Source organism: Brassica napus, chromosome A1 (assembly GCF_020379485.1).
Source record: "Brassica napus cultivar Da-Ae chromosome A1, Da-Ae, whole genome shotgun sequence".
Classification (NCBI taxonomy): domain Eukaryota; kingdom Viridiplantae; phylum Streptophyta; class Magnoliopsida; order Brassicales; family Brassicaceae; genus Brassica; species Brassica napus.
The window spans coordinates 5,133,109-5,157,809 of NC_063434.1; the positions used below are offsets into that span (position 1 = coordinate 5,133,109).

A 24,701-nucleotide genomic window follows, 5' to 3' on the forward strand; every position below is an offset into this window, starting at 1 on the left:
ATCTTCTATTACAAACACCTGTTTCTTCCCTCATTCTTCTTGGCGCACATTCTAAACCAAAATAGGCGCGTAAAAATACACTAAGGTAATAATGAAATGATTTGAGATCAAAACTTCTCTTAATAAAATATAAAAATTAAAAGTTCGACCCGAAATAGAAATAGAGAATCTTCTTAATTTTTTTCACCACGATCCCTCCATTACAATTTACACACAGCGTCAGAAATTTTATAACCATTCTCAAAACAAAAATAATCCCTCCAAAAAATTCTAAAACAAATCTGAGATCCATCCTATTTACACTGTAATTTACACGCTTCACTTCATCAGTTCCTTCCTCCTATACTCAACTCCATCTCCTGACTCCCTCTCTCTTCTCTTATTTCTTTCTTTCTCTGTCGAGTTTTACTACATCAATGGCAGCTCTGAATTTAATACCTGGAAACGACAACGAAGAAAACATCTCCCCTTCAGAGATGGCCGCCGTTTCTGTCAAGCGGCCTCAAGATAAAGACAAAACCAAAATCAGATTAAGAAGAAAAAGGTATACAAGACAGCCTCTTCAAGACATCACTAATCTCTTTGTCTCATCATCACCATTGCCCTCTTCGTTTCTGAATCTTCATATGCCCTGTTCGCCATCTCTGTCACTTGTTCCCAAATGCATGAAGAGAAAAGCTGGCGTTGCTCTCAAGGCTGCCACTTCTTCTACCAACTCTTGTAGAAATTTCAGATGATTTTCTTCTTCTTTTTTTCTTTTATTGAATTGGTTTTTAGTTCTCTAGAGAAGGTTCACTTAAGAAAAATACAAGTATTTATCAATACCCTGTCTTTAACATTCATGCACCCAAGTACTAATAGGTTCAGAGAGACTACGAATGATATATTAGGCCGACATAAACTCCTAGTTCAAAAATGACAAAGAGGAGCGGCAAACAGACCAAATCAAATTCGACTGAGACTATGACTATGAGTGACTATGACCAATCCAATAAAGATGAGTTGATATAAACCTATAAACAAATAAGTCTTGGAACAAGGACATATACGAAGAAGCACAAAACCTTGGATATATCGGTGAACTAGAAGATATCTGATAAAAAAAAATCCCTAAAAATTATAGTCTCGTTGTTGGTTTTATAAGAGCATGGACGATATGCCTAAAAACATCAGTCATATATTGGTATCGATGCCCTCACCTATATATAAAGCATTGATGATGTTATCACCACATTACAAAGCACAAAGTAGATCGCTGTTCGTTTAAAGGCATGAACAAACATCATAGTTACTTGTAAAGTTTTGGGAGAGGTTCCAACAACTGCTTCCAGTCTATCTAGTATACTCAATGCCATTTTTTAGCCAAATGATAACAGACCACTGATTGTTTCAAAAAAAAAAAAAAGATAGCAAACCACTGACAAGATTATGTTTAAATGGTTTGATAAACTGAATACCATTTCAAAATGAATTGGGTGGAATGTATATAACACACATATACTGATATACATACATATACACCTTTATCTTATGTATGTATCTGGGGCCCACGCCGGGTGGTGTGCATGCGTTACATTGTAAACGAACAAATATACGTAGATATTGGCAAAACCTGGACCGCAGGCCTGACCCATATATGACTGTCGCAGGATGGTATTGGGTTGGGGTTTTCTAAGCTCGCAAATCTACGGGCCTCGCGGGACGAGTTGTTGTGGGACTGGGCTGTTGCGGGACTGGGTTTTTTCGGAATGGACCGAAGCGGGCCTTTTTTTTGTTGGTCAAACGTCTTTTTTTTTCATTTTTTGTTTTACCTAAAAATGAAAGAAAGAGTGAGGAGAAGGTGATTCGTGTGACTTCCCCCGAGAAAATGAAAGGAGTTCCGGCGATGACAATTCAAACTCTGACGGTGTTTTATTTGGTGTCTCTTTTTATTTACTATGTGATTTGCAGTTTTGACTTGGTGTTTGGTTTTATTTAATTTTTGGATTCATCAAACTAAAGGATTGGTTATGAACATATGAGTTATAAGTATTGGTTATGAACTCAAATCAATAACGAGATTAAGCTATGGTTGGAGCCTTGTCGACTAAGCTATTTAATTATATAACAAAGATGTCGTTCAGATGAAAGAGTTAGTCTCGTTACTGATTAGAGCCTTCTTCGATGTGTTTTCTATTCTTCATGTTCTCTCGTTACTGGTCATTATTCTCTCGTTACATCAATAGACTAGAATAAACATCAAACCGTTGTGATCATGTTCGAAATATGTTTGGTTGTGTGGGCAGCAGTAGAATATCAGACGTCTTGTGGACTGTCCCGCGAAGGCCTACTGATATTGTGGTACAGGATTGGGTTAGTCATTTCGGAGACCGTAGCCCGTGTGGGCCTGTCCCGCTGTAACCCGCTTGAAGATGAGTCCACTGCGGTACGGAATGGGACGAGACGGATAAACCTGTTTGCCATCTCTAAATATACAGCGAAGGTAAAGCCCAATAGTAATTGATTTTTTTTTCTTTTGTATTCCTTCTGTTTAAAAAAAATCCATATATAAAAAAAATGTTTCAAAAAAATATATGTTTTACATTTCCTATGCATAAATTAATTACAAATTGTAAACTTCAAAAAACTTAATACTCCCTCTGTTCTGAAATGTAAGTTGTTTTGGATAGTACACACTTATTAAGAAAATTAATTTTACCTAGAAAGTATCATTAAAATTATAGATAAAAAACTACTCAACCAATTAAAAAATATAACTATTAAATTTGATTGGCTATACAGTTTTTGATAAACTTAAAGTTACCTAGAAAGATGAGAACATCTTATATATTGGAATATAAAAATTATAATAAACATCTTACATTTCATAACAGAGAGAGTAGTGTTTATAACGATTTATTGGTTAAAAATTGTGAGGAATAGTTGATAACGAAAAAATAATGCATTTGTAACTAAAATTTGATATGTTTTTTTAGACTATCTCCAACCCCACTTCATTTTGAAGTGAGATTTGCTCCAACTCTACTTTATTTTTTGCTTTAAAATGAAGCAGTGAATAGTGTTGCTTCAAATTTGAAGATTTACTGTGCATATTTTCATTTTTTGAAGAAAAACTTTTTATATTGTGAATTGATCCTTAACTTTTATTTATTTTTATCTTTTCCCAAAATAAATTATATACGTTAATATTTTCTAATCAATTTCAAAATTTTGACTATTATTTCATATAATCAGAAGTTTATATCGAAAACCATATGAATATTCATTTTTACGAACTTTCAACTGGATAAAAAGAATCAAAGATAAATCATCTCATTTTTTTACTTGTAAACACTTTGTTAATCACTTATAGAAAAAATTATATGTATGGTGTTTTGTTATAAACTATGATAATTTTTAATTTATATTAATTTAATAATTATGTTGGATTATTGTTAAAATGAAATAGTTAAGTAAAATTAGTAAATATGAAAATAAAGATTTATTAGTAATTAATGATAAAGTGGAGATATAATATAATTGAAATATTCTTTTTTCAAAAAAGAAATGAAGCAAACTATTGGAAAGGAAAATTTTGAAAATAACGGATAAGAGTATTTAACATGGTGGTTCCCTCCTCTTATTGGCGGACGCCCTCCAATAAAATGGCGCGGAAAAACTACTCTTTCTGGTACTATGGAATAATGACATGATTTGAGATCTCTTTCAATCCAAAAGTCAAAACTTCTTTAGTAAAAGCAAAGCCAAAGTAGTAACATAGAATCTAATTAGTTTATTCACCAAGTAGTTCCCTCCATAACACAGTACCCCATTCAAGTTTCAGAAAATTTTAGAACAAAAACTTAATTTCCCCCCACAAAAAATAAAAACACCAAAAAAAAATATTAGATCCAAGCACTTCCAAATCTGGTTCAAAGTCCCTCCTATTCACACTCATCATATACAGTTCCTCCTCCTATCCTCAATTCCATCTATCTCCTTAGTTCTAAATTTATGGCGACTCTCGATCAAAAACCTCAAAACGACAACAAAGAGAATGTCTCACCCTCAATGATGATCAAGCCTCTGGATTCTTGTACATCCCTCGATAAAGACATAACCCAAATCAAAATGAGAAGAAAAAGATCTAGAAGACAGCCTCTTAAAGACATCACCAATATATTTGTCTCATCACCACCATTGTCCTCTTCGTTTATGGTTCGACACTTAGCCGACTCTATCAGTTGATCCCAAATGCATGAAGAAAAGACAGTGTGTTGGTCTCAAGGCTGCTGCTACTTCTACATTCTTTTTTTTTAAATTGCTTTCTATCATCTAGAAAAATTGGTGTATTTGCCCTTTTTGATTACTGTATCACCTTTTCTTTTAATTAAGGGTATATATCAATACCCTGATAGACATTAGAATTCATGTACCCAACACATACAAGATATATACATACTGGTTTGGCAGTTGTTCTGATTTTTTTTTTGTGCACCGGCAGTTGTTCCGATTCTTGCGTTATTTTCAGTATAATTATGTGCCTAACTTAACTGGAACTATATACATGTAAGCTGCGATCTGTTTTTTTTTTTAATCTAAGAATATCTGAGATAGAAATAAAAGTTGGTGATTGCAATTTCAACCCAACTGAGAGATGAACCGAAGTTGTTTTTCTGTTAAATGAAAACTGTGACATAAATTTTTTTAGTAGATAAAATATACATTAGAGATAAAGAATTGTAAATGACATTATTATTCATTAATTTTTCCCCTTGTTCTAAAACGCAGCCGATTTGAACGATTACTCGGCGTTTAAACGCTGATCGGCAAGGAACCGTGGCGTTTTGTACAAAATCGCCCAAAAAATCGGATTTCATACTAAAAATCAACCTTTTCTCGATTTGCAAGTTTAAAATCATGTGTTAAGTTAAAAATCTATAATAAACGAGTGAAATCTAAGAGAAATGAGTTAAAACGGCCAAGAATCGCAGAAAAAAATGTCAGATTCAAAATTGTAGGGTTTATGTTCGACAGGAACAAAGGATGAAGATGAGGACATTAATGTCTTTTCGCATTCATTAATGAATAAAGGAAAAAAATAGCCAAAAAATGCGCTGTACAGGTTGAACCCATGACTTCTGAAGCCCAACGCCAAACTCAAACCCGCTGGACTTCGACATATCATCAACTTTTTTACACAAATAATAATACATATAATAAAACAGTTTAAATTAATCCCCGATTAATTTTCAATTTTCTCTCAACTCGCTAGGCGCAGACCGGCCGCACGCGTTACGCCTAGCACAATTTCAAATATGTCCATAGAAGTTTTTTTAGCCCTTTTCGTCAACGCTTGCCTTTATATAAAAGCGCCAACATAAATTTTCTCAAGATTATTGGACTGATTTAGCCAGGTAGCCGATCAATTCATAGATTTTAGAGAAAAGTTAAAGATTTAGAGAAAGATAATTGGTAAAAAGATGGGTGCAAGCTGATTATTTCATATTTAATACTTGCTTTGCTTTATATGAATAGTAAAATTTTGTGACTTGTATTTAACTTGTCGAACATAAATATTTATTATTTCAAATACTAGTTCAAAAATATTTTATTTGTAAATTGTATTTTCCATTCAATTACTCACTACTTGTAAATACTTATGAATTACTGAAAATATTTTTCGAGCGTTTTAAAATTACTTGCAAGATAATTATACAAAACTTTATCTTGTTTACTCGATTTAAAAAAAATCACGAAAATTGTTTCATACAAAATGTTTGTACTTATTTTAAAGAAGAAAAAATAACAAAAATTGTAAGCATGTTGATAATAATGTACTAATTATTTTCTATATAGTGAAGTATTATCTTTTCTGATTTGAGGCTCTCGTTTTTATAGTTCAATTATCATTTTCTTTTTAATCAAAAACAAGTAACATATAATATCAAACTGAGTGATAACTTTTTTTGTTATATTTATGATTTATCTTAATTATATTTGCAAGTAGTACGTTGACAAAAAACAAATATTTTCAAGTAGTACAACTCAAACAAATACTTAAAAAGTCAAGTTAAATACGGAACAAGTAATGGAGAATATCAAAAGAAAATTCTCTCTCCTCTATCTTCTCTCTTGAAACTCCAAAGGCGAATATGTGTGGCTCTGACTCATTGGCGGCACGTGAGCATCCGTTCCGACGCCGGGTGCTCCCTTCTTCTCTCTAAATCTTTATTTTTCTCTTCGCTTCTCTCATGTCATATTCTCTTCGCTTTGCTCGGCGTTTCTGTGCCTAGGGTTTCGTCTGGGCCGTCTTCACGTGTAAAGGTCCTACTCGGTTTTGTGGATTGCTAGGTTTGGAGCGGTGGTGCGGGTTTGGTGATACCTCAGGCTGAGGAGTCAACTCTTAGATCTTTGCAAGGGGTTCCTTTTTCCTCTTGGAGAGGCACTCCAAGTGGCGCGTGGAGGAGGCTCAGTAACTCGTCGACAGACTCTTCTGCAGTTTTTGGGCTGTCTGTAGTCCTAGGCGAAGGTCGTGTTGTGGCAGTGCTTTGTCTTCTCTTGGGTGTCTAAGATTGCCTAGTTCTGACTACTCTCGACTTCAGAGCATTGATGATCCGGTTACTCGAATGCGTTTGTAGCTAGTGTTGTCAGCGTGTGTTGGAGCATGCGGTGGTTTTTCGTGAAGTTCTGATCCGGAGCGGTGTTGGAGGCGTCGTCTATGGCGGATCCAAGGCGAAGTTGCGGTCTTCCTCTCAATTTTTGGTTCTCTTTCCGTCTGATTTGTGTCGTCATTCAGCTGTGTCGACTTGCTTTCGATTGTTTCTCTCCTGGTTGAGATTTGTAACGCTTGATCCTTACCACATGATTCAGCTTCATGCGGATTTTTTTTATCTTTATCCGGCTCTAGAAGGGGAGGCCGACGAGGACTTCAAGAGTCTTTGTTTGTCAGCGGGGCCTCCTCTTTCCTCTGTGGTTCGGTCGGTGGTCGCAGCATATCCCAGTGTTGTGGGCATTGTTGTGTTCATGGTGGTGTTGCTTCACTAATGTTTTGCAGGTCATGCAGTGATTATGGAAATTGGCTAGTTGCAGCTGTCTCGTGTCCGTCTTTTTTTTCAATTTGGTTTAGAAGCTTTCATTGGTTTCTCGATTAGTTGGTTCAGCAATATAGAAGTTTGTTCAATGGGTTTGGATCAATTTTCACAGTGTATGACCTCTAAATCCTTATTCTATATGTGTTTATTGTCGGTGAAAGTTATGAGTTCCAAAAAGATCACTGGAAGCTAGCTATTCCGAAGTCGACTTGGGAGTTCCCGGCATCCAAGGCAAAGATGAGAACCTCATGGTCTCATGATTAGGCATGGGCATTCAGAGTCCCAATCGGGTTTCGGTTTTATCCATTTGGATTTTGGTTTTTTGGGTTTATTAAAATCAGCCCCATTCGGGTTATATAATAGTTTGGTACGGAATCGGTTCGAGTTCTATCGGGTTCGGGTCGGGGTTAGTAAATCTTCAAAGAACCGGTATAACCCACTGTACTTTCGGATTCGGGTCCCAATCGGTTCTTCGGTTTAAAAATACCTGATTTCTACCTATTTTGTAACAAAAACATAAATGAAATCGGTTCTTCAAATTTAAAATACATGATTTGCACACATTTTAATAGCTAAAACATAAGTAAAATCGATTCAAAAATAAGAAAAAACATCAAACGTGATCTTACAAAATCAAGCGAAAGATAAACTTAGTTAGTGATAAAAAGAAAACCAGATAAAAGAAATCATAAAACAAAAACTAAGTTATCATGAAGTGAGAAACATTATTCAATGAAAACAAAACCAAAATCTATAAACTTCAGGCTTCAACTGCTACATTTCACCATCAACTTTCATATAACAGATAATTATTTGATAGAAGATTAATAATATCTTAAAGTATTTGGATACATATTAAGAATTAATATCATATTAAAGTATTCTCGTTTTGATTTGAATTAAATAATATATTCTATGTTTTAAAAAAGAGAATTTGTACTCCCTACACACAACATATACCCTATTTGCACTCCATACTCTATTTCCCCCCAATTTTTTTCCCCCCATCATCACCATTTTCCCTCAACTCTATGGTATCACACTTCTTTTTGTATATTGAGCTAATTTACTCTTTAAAAAAAGTAATGGAGGATATAAAGCAAGCAACAAGTATTTATGTTTACCCCTACTAATTGGGAAGATAATTTACGTGTCAAAAAATGTACTCTCTTTTTCTGATTTTGTCAGAGAGCAAGTCTATGTCATCTGCTACGTCACATGTCACTACAATGCTCTAGTGATTTACTGATGTGTTGCATAATATTCTGGGAGACTCATTTTCTGGTCAAACAGTTTGCTAATACCTTTTTGATGAAATCTGGATTTGGATAAAAATAATGCTTCAGTTTTTAGAAAGTAATTACAGTCTACGGAGTGTTATCAGTTGAAAACTTATTTTATAACTATAAATCACCTCCTCGCCTTTGTCAGTGGAATCGTAATTACACTATATATACCACCTCCGGATAAATGTAATAAAACATCATACAACCTTTTCGATTTTTTTTTGGTTTTGGTTGGAACTTTTTTGAATATTCTTCTTGTGATGAAATCTCCTGCTGAATCAAATGGGTGAATATAAATAGAATATTGACAATCTCCGACTCACCAATCTAAACCAACAGAAGAAATTTACTCTCAGAGACACATTCCAAGTTATGAATTACTCTCATAGACACTTTGGCTCAAGTATACACTTTCTCTTAGTAAATTGTCATAACTACCCCCTATCTATGTAAAGAATAACTATTGGATAAGTGTCTAACTAGATCGTAAACCAAGAAACTGAACCAACCGATTTTCTCATTTTCATTATAACGATTAGAAAACTAGTGAGGAAAATAAAAAAATTCGAAATATAATAAAATCTTTTTCACTTTTGTAAGACAGATCCCCTTTTCAAAATCGATTACCCCCAGATATGAACCCTAATTTTGGCTCTTTACCAACTTCTACTAAAACTACAGATCGATCCGAACCCTAATCCACTTTCTCAAATTCGACATCTCCATCACTTTGTTGAAGCTTTATGTCTCCACTTCTAGTTTTTGTTCGATCTGAAACTGTTCCGCCAACTCTTCATACTCGACCATTGGTGAGTCACACCATGAATTCAGAAACTCCAATCCATTCTCAATCATAACTCTATGTTCCTAATTTCATAGATATATCTAACAGATTCATATATGGAAAGTTAATTTCTTGTCTGATTTTTTATCTTGGTTCATGAGGGTAAAAACAGTGGTGGAGGTGGCTACTCGAGAGGAGGAGGTGGTGGTGGATGCCGTTGTGGTGGATGTGGATACAGAGGTGGAAGACGTGAGGATGAAGAGCTGATGGTGATTATGGATGCCGTGATGGTGGATGCTATGGTGGTGGATGTTGATACGGAGGTGGAAGACGTGAGGAGGAGGATGTGGTGGTGGATGTCGTGGCTGTGGATGCTGTTGTGGTGGATGTGGATACAAAGGTGGAAGATGCGAGGAGGAGGAAGTGGTGGTGGATGCCGTGTTGGTGGATGTTGTGGTGGTGGATGTGAATATGAGGTGGAAGACATGAGGTGGAAAAGGTGGTGGTAGATACGGTGTCCACAGAAAATTTTGTAACATTTTCACGTCCACATAAACTGTGTCCACAGAAGTGTGTTCGACCACTGAATTGTGTCCACAGAAAAGCTTAATCGTTGTTTCATGATAATGATGAATGATGAATGATTTTATAGAGAAATTTTACTAAATGACGAATTAGATCCATAATTCATTGATTCACAAAAAAATTTCTTCTTTATTCAATTTATAAATATCTAAATCGAGTATACAAGAAGTTAATAAACAATTCTCATTTTTTTCTTAGACAGACAAAGAAGGCAATTATTTTCTATAACATTCGATAAAATCATGTTATCAACGCTTCTCTTGTCTACCAATTTGTTTGTCCACATATATGGTGTCCACAAATTGTCTACGAGAAACCTTGTCCATGAGAATTCGTCCACAAAAACTCGCCCACAAATCAACACATCTCCGGATCGTTGGATTTGCTTTCTTCAAAATGATCTGACGTTCACGATATATTCTCATAAACTCATATATCTAATTTTTTGTTTTATTTGCTTTATCCTTTATTGCAATTACAAGGTAACTGGTTCTTTTTCGGTTTGCTTCCTTAAAATAAGTATATTTTTCTTTAGTAATAACCAAGGTTATTTCCGTCTCAATAAAGACAGCTGGCAGAAAAAAGTGTGTCAAAGTTGCTTTGTGTCTTATAGAGTAAACAAAACTCACAATGTGTCTTTTTATGTAAGTCTCTCGTGAACCAACACCAACCCATAAGTGCTCTTAGCCTTTGACTTCATTTTCATATTTTACTCCTTTCCTTTTCTATCAGCTTATTGGATTTCATGAATCACCCTCCTCGTCCATTATCTTTACCTCGTATTATTAACTCTCACTCACTCACACACACACACATAGTATTATATTAGTGTGTGCGCATGCATATATTATATACAATATGATTGGATGGATAGGGACGGCCAAGTTAGAGATGGTGTAAGTTTTGGTATTAAGTATTTGTGCGTTATCGATGTATAAAATTGTTTATAATAATTAGCACTCAAAGCCGTCGTAACTTATCGCTCTTTTCGATTGACCAGTCTAAAGATTCTTATCTTTCTTACCTTGATGATGTAATTACCGAAAACGATCGTATAAATAGATAGAACTTTATCCTCAAGCTTCGCATTTAGGGTAATCCACATTCATTAATTAATATCTTCTTTTCAAAAATATCTTAGTCTTGTTTACTTTTGATCGTGAAGTAAATAAATGTTATATGTGGTGACCTAACAAATCATTGAGTGTTTAAAATGGATGACCGCATGTGCATGACTGGGGACTGAATGCATATTAACCACAACGATATATTCGCATAGTTGTTTCGGTATAAAATCCATCCTAGAGACAAGGTCACCTAACACATCAAGTGTATTAAAATGGATCGCACATGAGTCTATATAGAGCTTGGCCAATTTTAGGCCCTATAACAACAAGTATATAGTAAGATGTTAATGTATTAAATATGTGTACTATACCGTAATGCGACGATCTTTAGCAATTTTAAATACTATTCAAAGCACCAATTTGCATTTTCCAGGTCGCAAGAGTCACTTGCTATAGCTGGTCACAGATTATAATATAAGTATTATAGATGTTTTTGGTAATGAAGTAAAAGTAAAACGAAGGGCAAACGAGAAAACCTGTCGTCGGCGACAACTCACGATTGCACTTGCCATAAGCACTCAAGCCCCTAAGCTAGCTAAAGCAACCTCCACTACCATTACTATAAACTCTTCAAATAAATCTCTATAAATAGAAACACTCATGAGATCTCTTATTTCCTCATATACACTCATACACACCACGTTTACTTTCAATTTCAGTCTCCCTCCCTCTCCCTTTCTATTACCTTTCTATAAATAGAAATTAGTTCCAGTGTTATTGTAACTGTAATGGCTAAGTTATGCTTCTCGCTATGCTTCTTGGTGTTTCTTCTGATAGCCTCAGCCGCCACCGGAAGCCGTCCTCTTGAGCAGACTCCGGCCGGGCTGAAGGTGAGAGATTTAAGCCCTTCTACTAAGGCTACGAGCAAGACGGTGGTGGATGGTGAAGCTACTGGTGGAAGCGGCATCCAAGAAATATACGTCGTCCGGGTAAATTATTCAACAGACTGAAATATACGTCGTCCGGGTAAATTATTCAACAGACGACTGAAATATAAGTCGTCCACACCCTAAACATAACCCCTAAACTTAATTATCTAATTAAACACTTCATAAAACCAAATCAAACTTGAAAAGTGTTTACTATACACAGAAATAAACACATATAAGTGAAAACTAATTTTTAAAAAAAACATTTTAGTTTTCCAAAATCTAACCCTAACAATACATACAATACTACAACATATGTTTGCCAAACTCCTAAACCAAAGTATTTCATGATTCACTACTTCCACTCATCTATCTTCAAAACAAATCAATTTTATCATATCTTAATTTATATCAGTTAAAACTGTTTATAATTACTTGATTTTTATTTTTTAAGCATCAAAATATTTTTTTACAAGATTTATAAATTATTTTTAAAGTAAACTGGTACCAGACGACTTACACTTCAGTCGTCCAGACGACTTCCAACATCTCAGACGACTCAGACGATTTACTGGGGCTATATTCGTAAAAATGGCTTCTGTTTTTTTGTTTGGTCACAAGGGGCTGAGCTGTAATTTCACTAGGCTTTTAGGTTAGTTTTGCATTTGATTCAAGTTTGAGTATAGGTTTGGGATTAAAATCAAGTTGTGGGTTAGTTTTGGCAAAAACCCCTATGATTATATAGTGTTTATGTCGATTGTGACTAGTTTGTGAAAAGCAAACAGACAAATACGTCTAACTTTCAACATATAAAAAGTCCAACAAAATACGTATTCTTTTGTGTTTTTTTTTTAATCGGCATAGCAGTAGAAATGGAATGAAAGTACGTTTAGATGTGGTCGATCTCGATGGCCCGTGCATAGTATAATTTCATCCAATATTAGGTCGCGTTTGTAATTAATTGATCGTTATAAGCTTATCAAATACAAGATTAATCTGTTGAAGACAATGAAATAAAGAAAAAAAATGAAATAAACAAAAGTTACTTGGCTGTCAAAAAAAGAGTTATATGGTGCGTAAACCCTTTCTCAGACAAAAAAAAGTTACATGGTGCATGCAATCTTACATTCACATCTGGTTTCTTAACTGAAAGGAACCTTTGGTGATTAAAAGAAGCTTCTTACACTCATTTGATAGTAAATCCTTAAAGAAAAAAAATATTTGATACGTATATTAAAATTCCCCTGATTTCTTCTTATGATTAGATCGTCTTTTGTCATCAACATAAAAAATATATGTAATAGGTTTTTAAGAAAATATATATACTCTCTCTATTTCAAAATATTTGAAGTTTTAGGATTGTGTACAACTATTAAAAAATTTGTTTTTTATTTTAAAAATATCATTAAAATATAAATTAAAAATTATTTAACCAATCACAAAACATACTGCAATATATGATTAATTACATAGTTTTTGATAAAGTTCAAAAGTGCATTGATATATAAAAACATAATCTATTTTGAAACATTAAAAATTCTCTAAAACATCATCTATTTATAAACGGAGGGAGTATATCAATCTATATATGGTTATTTAAGTTAAGATTCGGTCCATCATTTTTTAGTGACAAAATTTATCGAAAGGTGTGTTTGTATTTGATTAATCATAAGCTTTACAGTAAACCAAACACCTAATACTATGATCGGTCATGAGTAAAAAGTCAGATTCCGATGAAAATCATACTGTATCATATTAGGGATATATATCCCACATCGGAAATTCTAATGGATATTAAGTAATATCATATGAGTCTGTTTTCTTTTATTGATGTAAAAAAAAATAAAATGTAAAAGATTATGGTCAATCCACTAATCACCAATTGTTTTTAAGTTGAAAGCCCATAATAACCCGAATCTAACATGGTATCAGAGCCAGGTCCTAAATACCGTAAACTCCTAATTAAAATTAAAATTAAAATTAATCCTTCCGACCGGATATAAAGGTCGTGATTAACCCTTTCAACCGGGTATAAAGGTTATGTTAAACTCGTTCGACCGAGTATAAATGTCATAAAGTTCCGAGATTTATGGCCGATAACAGCCATTATCTCGAGAAGGGGTATTAGAGATATATATCCCACGTTAGAATTCTAATAGACATTAAGTAATATATAAAAGGTTAGGACCAATTCAATAATCACCAATTAGTTTTGAGTTGGAAACCCGTAATAAACCCGAATCTAAAATATCAATTTTTTAAAATAAGATTTGTTAACCGCTAAATACACTATTTTATAAATTATTTAAAAACAATATATATGGAAAACGCATTCCACCTAAAAGTCGACGAACGTGAAAACCAAAATGGTGATACTCGGCTGAAAATGGCACAATATAATAAACGAACAAAAGACGGCGAACGTGAAGCATTCGTGTCTTACTAAAAGCAAATCGTATTTTTATAAATAACGCCAAAAAATGACTTATCACACGACCCGAATGGAGCCCATCTGTGTATTGTTGTAATTCTTTTCTGTTTAATATGGATTAATATCATCCAAAATAAATTAAAGCATCCTGACCTTAAAATTTTGTAAACATACGCACGATTGGGATGTTATATAAATATTTTAAAAAAATTATTGTTTAATATCATATAAAGTATATAATATGATAGTGTGGACATCAATTGGTGTAGGCTTTAGAATTTAAATAAACCTCGAATATATTACTAAGCACAAATATTAGTAGCCATGCCTTTGTAGTATATACTTTATAGGGTATACGTTTGTGCATAAAACATCTAATATTGGGAGGTTATTAAGTGAATATCACACTATTTAATTATTAGAAAACAACAGTAAAAATAGAGAAAGATAGTAAGAGTTTTTAAGATACTCAGGAGAACTTCGTAATGTATTTGTCTCTCATAAATTGATTCGATATGTTTAAAAATTTAACCTTAATTTTATACTTACACTATATGAGAATAATAATATTTGTTTGAAATACTTATAGAGTATTTCATGAATGAAAATCCTCTAATATCCTAATAAAATAATGCAAAAACAAATGAGTTATAAGCAGTTTAGGAATTTACATCGCTAAAATATATATTCTTACAATATAAGTCAAGATATATAACATAATAGTTTGTTCATCCGTCGTTATTATGTCACCATCCATATTCAAATTCGATATAATACATCTTGACCTTGACGAAACAGAAGAAACAAAAAAAGAATTAAAAAAAAAAAGAATTGCTATGGTACGACTATGAATATATGCAAGTTGAATAGAATAAATACGAATCAGAATATTCAATAATCATTACGAATCAGAATAATCGGATTTAAGATTATTTAAGCATTAATGATGATGGGAGTATCAAACTTTAGTTGATGAAAATATAGACATCAAAGGAACCAGAGGCAGCAAATCGGTTCATTGTGCTAAAGTGGGGACCTTTCCAGTGTGCATTAATTCTAAATGAAGAAGTAGAAGATTGATTACCAAAATTTTAAAAGTAATTATTTTTTCTTTGAAAAAAATAATAGAAGTTGGTCATATATACGCAGGGGCGGATCTAAAAAATAACTTAATGCGGAACACAAAATATAAATATATATTGTGTTAAATATAATTTAATAAATTCAATTAAACTATAGTTTTTACAAGACATTAGTCATTAATTTTTCTAAAATTGAATAAAATATAAAAGAAATAATTTTTGCATTTTTTTGAAAAAGATTAAATTTATTCAAACAATTTTTTTTTTTTACGATGAGTTAAACTTTAGAGCTAATTGTTTGGTACTTAATCACAACATACTACTATAGCAATTTTAAATATTCATTAATATCATAAAATTATATATATGCACGTTGTAATTTCATTATAAAAATTTATTCCTTTTAGTTTTTATTTTTGTCTTAAGTATTAAAAATAAACTTAATAAAAGTAATTATCAAAATTAAATTTTAATAAATTATGAGTGATTATTTTAAAAAATAATATTAAAAAGTGATTGAAATACAAGTGGGGTGAGATGGATCATGAAATACATGATGGAACCACAAGTGGAGTGAGATGGATCATCTAATTACAAGATGGATCAATTGATCTCCTCAGCCTCCAAAGTTGCCACAAGCAAATATTTCCTCTACATATGGAACTTAAGAGTTTGGTATGGGCCTTGAAGTGTCTTTCTCGTTACCGGTGTTTTTGCAATCATTTTGTTACCGACTCTCAAGAATTAGTCAAAATGATAACCACACCTGATAACTGACCAGACCAGCCTTTGCAACTGAACTTAGTGAGTTTAAAACTCTCTAGGAAACCTATCAAAATGCCCAAGTGGTATTACAGGCCAGAGTCAATAATACCCAAACGGATTTTGCAAGACATGCTCGTACAAAAAATAGTGTTTTCTCTTATGTGAACACGTCGGTCCGTACTGGATCGATACATGCAATTCGACTTTTGGGATACATACTTAGATTTATCTTCGTTTTCTCAAAAATATTTAAATTCAACTACCTGTAATTATAATGAATTTGACTAAGTTTCATGTTGCAGTTTTTCTGTAATACACAGATGAATATGATAGACAATTCATGCATCATATCTATAACCAAGGTAATCTAGTAGTAAAGACTTGATCCATGACACAGATCCAAATGTCCTAGGTTCAATTTTATATGAAATAAAGTTAATGTTATTTTGCCGGTCTCGGTTAAGATTTCAGTCCAGATAGTTTATACTATTATGATAACATATGATTTTAACTTTCTATAGTATTAGTCGGAAGCTATACTAAATTTGGATAATACAATATAATATGTAGTCGATTATTTAGTATTAAGTGCATTTTACAGAAAACTGTGACATGATATATAAAAATGTATCATATCTGTGATAGATAAAACTTCTAAACGATACATTTTTTATTAAAAAAAAAGTAACTTTGTATCCGAAACTATATTTTTGAACATTAAACTTCAGAATGTAAAAATATTTAAAACCTTAACCACAGGATCATGGAAGTATCACTAAACAAATACCCATAATTTTAATATATATATATATATATATATTTGTAACTTTAGTTTTAATTTATTGATCCTCAACTACACATAGCATATTATATCAATAAAAACGTATTGATTAAATAATTAACTACATCATACATAGTGGATTCAAATTATTAGTAAACAAGATCCAACTTTATAATATTTTTTTTCCTTTCTCACTTTATTAGCACCTCAACTGAATTTCTTATTTTAGAGCGTCTCTAATAATGTAAATTTCTATATTTTTAAAAATAAAGATTTCTATTATATATGTAGATTTACTTTAATGTATGACTATATAATAATTTTTTATATACTTTAGACAAAAATAATGTATAGAGAAATGCTATGGAGATGAAAATAATATTTTTCTATATTTTCTACTAGAAATAGAAAAACTCTAATAGAAAATACAACTTTATAATAGAGTTTTTATATTTAAAAAATAAAAATAAAGGTAGGTTGTAAATAGTCGTCGAGTCATGCGTGTATTCCACAAAAAGGGATTCACTCCAGATTAAACTGGATTTTATCAATAAGGCCCATATATTTAGTAAATGCCCATTAATTCTAGGTTCTGACGTCTGAGAGATAGAACTTGTCAATGAAGAAGGTTAAGCAAAGAAGATGTTTAGAACATAAAATGGTCTCAACCAGATAGACGAACTTGGTAACTACACTATCTTACAAAATATTATTTCTTTCACATTTGATGCTATTCTAGAACGCATTCTTTTTAGGAACTTTGTCATATAGAGAAGAAAAATCAAAGAGGTCTCCAAGTAACAAGGTGTTGCAGAAGATTCAACTTCATCTAGGTCAATATCTCCACGAGTAGATTACAATCGTTGCAATTTACAAATATATAATCATCAACTTCAAATCTTTCTGCCTCCATTCTATACATTAGCTTCAATTCTTTCCCTGCAAAACCCATTCCTTGCCTAACCCATATTATCATGGCCTTCCATGAAACCAAGATCTTCTCAGGCATACTGTCAAATACTCGAAAAGCTTCAGAGACAAATCCACATTTTGCATACATACGAATCAAAGCACTTCCCACAAAGACATTTGACATTCTTCTCTACAATGGAATGGATCGATGAGAAGAGCTTCTGAATTAGCAATAGCGTCCTCACCAAAACCCTTCTCGAGCGTGTTTCTATTGCTCATTCCATCAAACACTTTGCTGCAATCTGATATCTCCCCACACTTAGCATACATGTCCATCAACGAAGTTCCGACGAAAACATCCTTCTTAATCATCTTCTTAACCACCAAGCTGTGCACATGCCTCCCAGATCTTAACGCTTTCTCTTCACTCCAAGCCTTCAAGATACTACACTCCGGATAAACTCAGTAGGCAAGAACCCATGATCCAACATTTCGATAAACATAATTATAGCTTTATTACCATGCCCTTTTCTCGAACAAGTAGATATGACAGCTGTCCAAGATATCACATCTTTCTCCCCCATCATATCATAACGCACTAGTCAACTCACCACATTGAGGGTAGAAGTAAACTAGAGAACTCTCTACAATGAGATTCTCAACTCTAACTTTCACCATACTACCATGTACCAAAACTCGGATCTCCTACTACTACACAAATTCAACAAACAAACAAACAAACATCCTCTCGTTCGTAAAACGGATCCTATGCTTCCTATAGTCTTCAAACAGAGAGGGAGAGCCTCATCTTCAAGTCCTTATTTCAGGCAAGAAACCGTGTTTCAGTTAGGCATACTGTCGAACACTTTGCTTGCATAAACCAAAATATTTATCAAATTGCTCCCCAAGTAGATCACTTGATCGATCCTTTTAACGAGTCGCATGCCGTTTGAAGACTGTAGCAACTCCGTGAGCAGAGAAAACGAACTCGATGGATGTAATGATTCACATTCTCTTCGGAAAACGCTAAATACATCGAAAGATGATCTCTTTTTGGAAAAGAGTCGAAACCCAGATAATCTTCCGTTCCTCTGTTCATCTCGCTTCGGTCTAGAATTGGCGATAAAGTCGGTGACTTTAAGCTTTGGGTCGCCGGAATCTCTGGAAAACGGAGGTGCGGTTGAATTGACTTTAACGAGAAAAAAATCGGAGAAAAAAATCTCTCTTTTTTGTTCTGATCATGGTAATAATTAGCCTAGTAATAATGACGACAACAAGTAATAATAATATCTCGGTCGGTTTCAATTTCGAAAACGAGAGACAAATATACACACACGCCTGAAACACGAAAATGTAAATAAAATTACAACCAATCATAATTAAGCATGTGTCTCACCACTCACCACTTTCCTCTCTTCCTTCAAAACACAAACTCATTTTCTCTCTCATCTCACCTGGAAACCCTTACACGATCTCACAAAACGTGTCTCTCTCTCTACTCTTAACTTCAATCTTTTTTTGTAAAAAAACTTCAATCTTCTGTCATCAATTTTCTCTTATACAGTTTTTTCATGCAAATTCATATCTTAGCTTTATTTATTGTCACTTCCGTTTCTGATCTTGTGAAGTTAATAGAGTGAATTGTAAAAGCTTCAATCTTTAGAGAAACCCAAAAGCTTTTTTTTTTTTGTTTTCGTTTTGCTGAGAATGAGAAGTTAAAAACGAGCTCAAGTTGGGGATATTCGTTTCTTCTTCTGTCTCTTCCTCTTCCTTCCTTGTCCAAAAGGTTTTATTTATTCCGTTAGAATAAAAAGAAAACCTTTTTGAGAAGATTAAAAAGCTTCAGAAACCCCCCAAAAAAGGAGAAAGGAACCCAAAGAAGTCATCCAAATTCATGAAACAGGTGAATAAAAGCTTCTCAATTTTTTTTCTTTCGTCTTCATATTATATCTCCAATTACTGTGTGTGTTTATGGTTGGTCCATCGTTGTCAATGAAGAAGATGAATTAAAATTAAATAAGTCAGGTGGTTGCGTCTCATTTCTTCTCTCGCTTAATTTAAGGAATTATTAGCTATCGTTTCTTCTTATGGGTTTAGTGTATGTATATACATTTGGAAATATATAAAAGGAACAATATATTTTAAAAAAATCTCTGTATTATATCTTACCTTTTCCAGAATGAATCAGTTTCTTATAGTCCAGATATTGTGAATAGCTTATATAACCTGATTTAGTGTTTTTTTTATATCTTGAAGCCTCTTTTCTCTCTATGCTCTGCTATTTGATTTTTTCTTCTCTGAGAGGGTCTCTTATAATCATCAATTCTCTAAATTTCAATGCTAAAATTGCAGGGTTCGATGAACAGATCATGTCTATGTAGTATCTTAATCACTACTTCTCTCATATGTGGTGTTTACTTCATTGGCAATGCTTACATCCATCAACAATTTAAAGTGGTACAAACATTCTCTCTCTCTCTTTGTATACTATGTTCTATGCTCCCATGTGAAGAAAATGAAATTGTTGGAAAATTTCTGGTTTTGACTAGAGAAGAGTATTCTGATTTTGATTTATGAGATTTTTTAAATATAAAATTTGCAGAAATTGCTAAGATGGGAAATAAATGGTAAGATGCATAACATTACTGATAAGATGCATAATGTCACACATAAGATGCAGAAGACAACAACATCTGGTACATGCAAGGTTTGTTTTTAATTTAATATTGAGTTTCTTTTGTGAGATTATTTTGATATCAATGTTTATGATTAGTATCTTTCATTAGAATCTCAGTAAGCCAATGGGAACTGAATCATTACCGCAAGGAATTATCGCCAAAACATCAAACCTGGAGACTCAACATCTATGGAACTACGATGACAATGAAAAGGTTGTTCAAGTTAATTTTGTAACAATTTTCACACCTTTTTATTATTATTATTATTATTTTTGTAGCTTACTCTCTTGTTGTTGTGTTCCTTTTCTCTGTTTATTTTCAGGGGAGTCCGAACCACCGTGGAATGAGTTTGTTAGCTATGGCTGTTGGAATCAAGCAGAAGGAGCTAGTCAACAAACTCATCCAAAAGGTTTTGTCTTTGTCTTTTTTCTTATCATAGTCTTTGTCTTTGTGTTGTCAATGAATGATACATATCATATTGCTATGAACTTTCAGTTTCCTCCTCGAGATTTTGTGGTCATGCTATTTCATTACGATGGTGTTGTCGACGACTGGAAGCAGTATCCATGGAATGAGCATGCTATTCACGTTTCCGTGATGAACCAAACAAAATGGTTCGTTTTAATAATTTTGACAACTTTCATATATATTAAACTAATAATAATTGAATGATGTTAATGCCATGTCACAGGTGGTTTGCTAAGAGATTCTTGCATCCTGATATAGTTACAGAGTATGAGTATATATTTCTCTGGGACGAAGATCTTGGTGTATCTCATTTCAATCCTAAACGGTAATATCCATAGTTTTTTTTTTAGTTTTATCTCATCGTTTATTTAATTTAACATGATGAACTCTTTTTTTGTTTGTTTTCAGATACTTATCTATTGTCAAAGAAGAAGGTCTTCACATATCGCAACCAGCTCTCGACACTACAACCTCAGAGGTTCATCATCCTATCACCGCTCGTCGCAAGAACTTAAAATTTCATAGGAGGATGTATAAAAACAAAGGCAGTGGAAGATGTGATGACCATAGTACCAATCCTCCCTGCATAGGGTAAAATGTTCTTCACAAATGTTACGGTTAATCTCTTTCACTTAATTGCAGTTTATAACATGTTAACTTGGATCAATATGCAGGTGGGTAGAAATGATGGCACCTGTTTTCTCTAGAGAAGCATGGAGATGTTCTTGGTATATGATTCAGGTAACGTTTTGGTTAAGTTTATTTTGGTATATATATATACGTCTCAAGGTTTTAATGCTTTCGGTTTTCGATGCAGAATGATTTGATCCATGCTTGGGGCTTGGATATGCAGCTTGGTTACTGTGCTCAAGTTAGTTTTTTACATTCTTAACCGGTTTTAGTAACACTTTACATCCTTGGTTCTTGTTTTAACTTATTCTTGGTTGTGGATAGGGTGATAGGAAGAAAAACGTAGGTGTAGTTGATGCAGAGTACATTGTTCATTATGGTCTTCCCACACTTGGTGTGGTCGACACCACTTCAAGCTCTTCTCAGAATGAGACGAACCCGAAATCACCGGTACGAGTTTCTTCAAGTATTTGTATATGTTTCTTTGAAGCATAAATGGTTTTTATTAATGAATCTTGAATTCTTAGGGGAAGATTTCAGAGGAATCAACAGAGTCTCATGAAGTGGATAATAGACCAGAAGTGAGGATGAAATCCTTTTTAGAGATGAAGAGATTCAAGGAACGTTGGAAGAAAGCTGTGAATGATGATATATGTTGGGTTGATCCGTATTGAAACTCAAGACTCAAGAGGGTTATAAGTCAACGGAACCAAACCGGGTTAACTTTACGAATTATATTTTTTTTTGTGAAATTGTTGTTGTCGAGTATGTTTTGTCCTCTTTATTATTGTTTTGGGAGTACATAAATTCTGTTTTACAGGGGGGAAATAGTGTACTTTGTAGACCACAGTAGATTTTTTTTTTATAATGTTATATTGAATTATATTTGTTCCTAGACCATTTTTTTTTTTTTTTGCTACGATAGACCATATTCGTTTGCATGTTACATCGAGGCAATTTGTTAGTTTTGTTATTGCAACAACGATCGCAAATGTTATTTTTATATCGTTAAAAAGTTAGCGACTTAACATAAAAATTCAATGCGATTGAAAACTGTGACTAGTCGAATAATTTGGTTAAAGGTCTCGCAGCAACATCTGTATTAACATTGTCTCTCAAGTGTGGTTGGTGGTTAGCTTTTTCTGTGATTTTTCATTATCTTTGTTAATCGGTTTGTGTTTTGAGAGAGATCACTCCACTTCATCTTACTTTTGAAAAGGAGTTTCCCAATCTCACGTTCTTACTTGCCTAGTAGACATGTGTTTAATACTTTTGTTTGGGTTTCCTTTGTACTTTACTGTGAAGATTAGTTACTTGTGTTTCCGCTTGCTTTGTAAGATTAGTTACTTGTGTTTCCGCTTGCTTTGTACTTTGAAGATTAGTTACTTGTGTTTCCTCCGGAACATAGGTTATCTTCAATTGTAAGTTTTTCCTCTTTAAGTTGAACAACTAGATAAAAAAACTTGTGGACCTTATTCTTCATGTTTCTACTGAAAGGAGTATTCGAGTGGTCCGGTGAATAATTAGTTATGAATTGTCAATATAATGGGGACGGATTTAGTTGGAAACCCAATTAGTTTATGACATTAGGTCGATGGCATTAAAAAGGTGGGTCCAAACTTCTGATTTTTTTTTTATCATTAATGATTCTTTGTAATGTAAAATTGTACTATTCAACAAGAAAACTTGTTACAACTTACAAGTGACGTGCAGTGTTTTAGATAGATGATATCATTTAGAACTTTAATCTTAAGTATAATCCTGACCGGTAGGATAGATCGATGGTCTAATTTTGATGATATAAGTCAATATATACATGTGACATGTATTAGGCGAAAACCATAGGTTTTGTGTAGCTAAACTATGTAAACCATAGTTTGTAACTTCAATATCTTTCAAATCTTGTATATCCCTTATATATTAAAGGAGAAGCATTGTAATAAATGCATTCACACTATAATAGACACGTGGCAGCCTCACAATGATTTGATAATAAATATGCTAACGCGTTCAGACTATATTTATAAATGTGTTCACACTATATACTTTATATTTTTAATATAAAACTCATATGCAATAAAACTTTGGATTTTTCGTTTCGAATCAAAACAAATAACGAATCAAAATCTAAAATATATATATATATATATTATTTTTATTGTTTACGGATAAAGTCAGGCAGAATATTTTTAAATTTTGATTCGATTCGTTATCCGTTTTGATTTGAACAAAAAAATATGAATATCTATAACTCTACGAAGCAAATCAGTTACTAAAAGACAATTAAAAAAACAAATCACAAATTCCAATATTTTTAGGAACGGATATCAAATTCGATATGTTATATGCATATATATACATATATGTACAGAATTATATATATATATTTATGTTATATATTATAGTTTATATAAGTTTACAATATTTTATGAATTAAATTTATTATAATAGGTATTAAAGTTTAAAAAGTTAAATTATATTTTATTTTGTAATAAAATGTTATTATTAAAATTTTCAATTATTTTATAAATTTTATTTTATTTACAGATCAAATAGGATATTCTTTAAAATTCTAAATCATTTCGGTTATCAGAGTCACCGACTATCCAGGTGGCTAAAGATTGAATCGACTTGAATGCCTCCAAATACCCAGATATTCGATCTGTGCCCGCTTCTATTTACGGATACAATTGATTTTTCTTTATATGAAAAAAATTTACTAATGTCAAGGCCTTTTTAATTTTAATTAATTTTAATTTTATCTTTCATGTATTATTTAGAACAAAAATGTCATTTAATATTAATTAACAATATCTTTATATATTTGTCATTTATTCTTATATATTTTTACATACATATACATATGCACCTTGATGTGAGCACCTTATAAGTATTTACCACCACTGAAGTATCTATTTTCTTTTTGGAAGTTAAAATATTAAAAAATTGATTTACAATTGATTTTTCTTTATATGAAAAAAATTCACTAATGTCAAGGCCTTTTTAATTTTAATTAATTTTAATTTTATCTTTCATGTATTATTTAGAACAAAAATGTCATTTAATATTAATTAACAATATCTTTATATATTTGTCATTTATTCTTATATATTTTTACATACATATACATATGCACCTTGATGTGAGCACCTTATAAGTATTTACCACCACTGAAGTATCTATTTTCTTTTTGGAAGTTAAAATATTTTTTTTCTTAATACTTCTTACCG

At 32.6% G+C, this 24,701-nt stretch overlaps 2 protein-coding genes and 2 pseudogenes across 4 annotated transcripts; 3 read left to right on the forward strand and 1 right to left on the reverse strand.

Moving 5' to 3' along the window:
• Positions 1-115: 115 nt before the first annotated feature.
• Positions 116-836, forward strand: LOC106373213. Its single transcript, XM_013813424.3, has one exon. It carries the CDS (start codon positions 417-419, stop codon positions 735-737), a length of 321 nt encoding a protein of 106 aa, XP_013668878.1. The 5' UTR covers positions 116-416; the 3' UTR covers positions 738-836.
• A 2,683-nt stretch (positions 837-3,519) lies between these two features.
• LOC106357540 lies at positions 3,520-4,620 on the forward strand (annotated as a pseudogene).
• A 12,822-nt stretch (positions 4,621-17,442) lies between these two features.
• Positions 17,443-19,132, reverse strand: LOC106357548 (annotated as a pseudogene).
• Positions 18,943-22,371, forward strand: LOC106425114. Of its 3 annotated transcripts, XM_048782403.1 has the most exons (12): positions 18,943-19,598; positions 20,048-20,152; positions 20,298-20,402; positions 20,482-20,586; positions 20,696-20,782; positions 20,869-20,987; positions 21,065-21,166; positions 21,250-21,432; positions 21,516-21,582; positions 21,659-21,712; positions 21,796-21,921; positions 21,999-22,371. In XM_048782403.1, the coding sequence occupies exons 1-12, from the start codon at positions 19,590-19,592 to the stop codon at positions 22,143-22,145; spliced, it is 1,209 nt and encodes a 402-aa protein (XP_048638360.1). In that variant the 5' UTR covers positions 18,943-19,589; the 3' UTR covers positions 22,146-22,371. The 3 variants fall into 3 exon arrangements, with proteins under 3 accessions (XP_048638360.1, XP_048638364.1, XP_048638358.1); XM_048782407.1 differs by lacking the exon at positions 18,943-19,598 and having other exon boundaries at positions 19,807-20,152; positions 22,005-22,371; XM_048782401.1 differs by lacking the exon at positions 18,943-19,598 and having other exon boundaries at positions 19,849-20,152.
• Positions 22,372-24,701: the final 2,330 nt, after the last annotated feature.

Coding starts and splice junctions, on each gene's coding strand:
- LOC106425114 (XM_048782401.1), top strand. CDS start 20,033: ATGCTAAAATTGCAGGGTTCGATGAACAGATCATGTCTATGTAGTATC. Junction 20,403..20,481: donor CAACATCTGGTACATGCAAG/GTTTGTTTTTAA, acceptor ATCTTTCATTAG/AATCTCAGTAAGCCAATGGG. Junction 21,713..21,795: donor AGCTTGGTTACTGTGCTCAA/GTTAGTTTTTTA, acceptor GGTTGTGGATAG/GGTGATAGGAAGAAAAACGT.
- LOC106373213 (XM_013813424.3), top strand. CDS start 417: ATGGCAGCTCTGAATTTAATACCTGGAAACGACAACGAAGAAAACATC.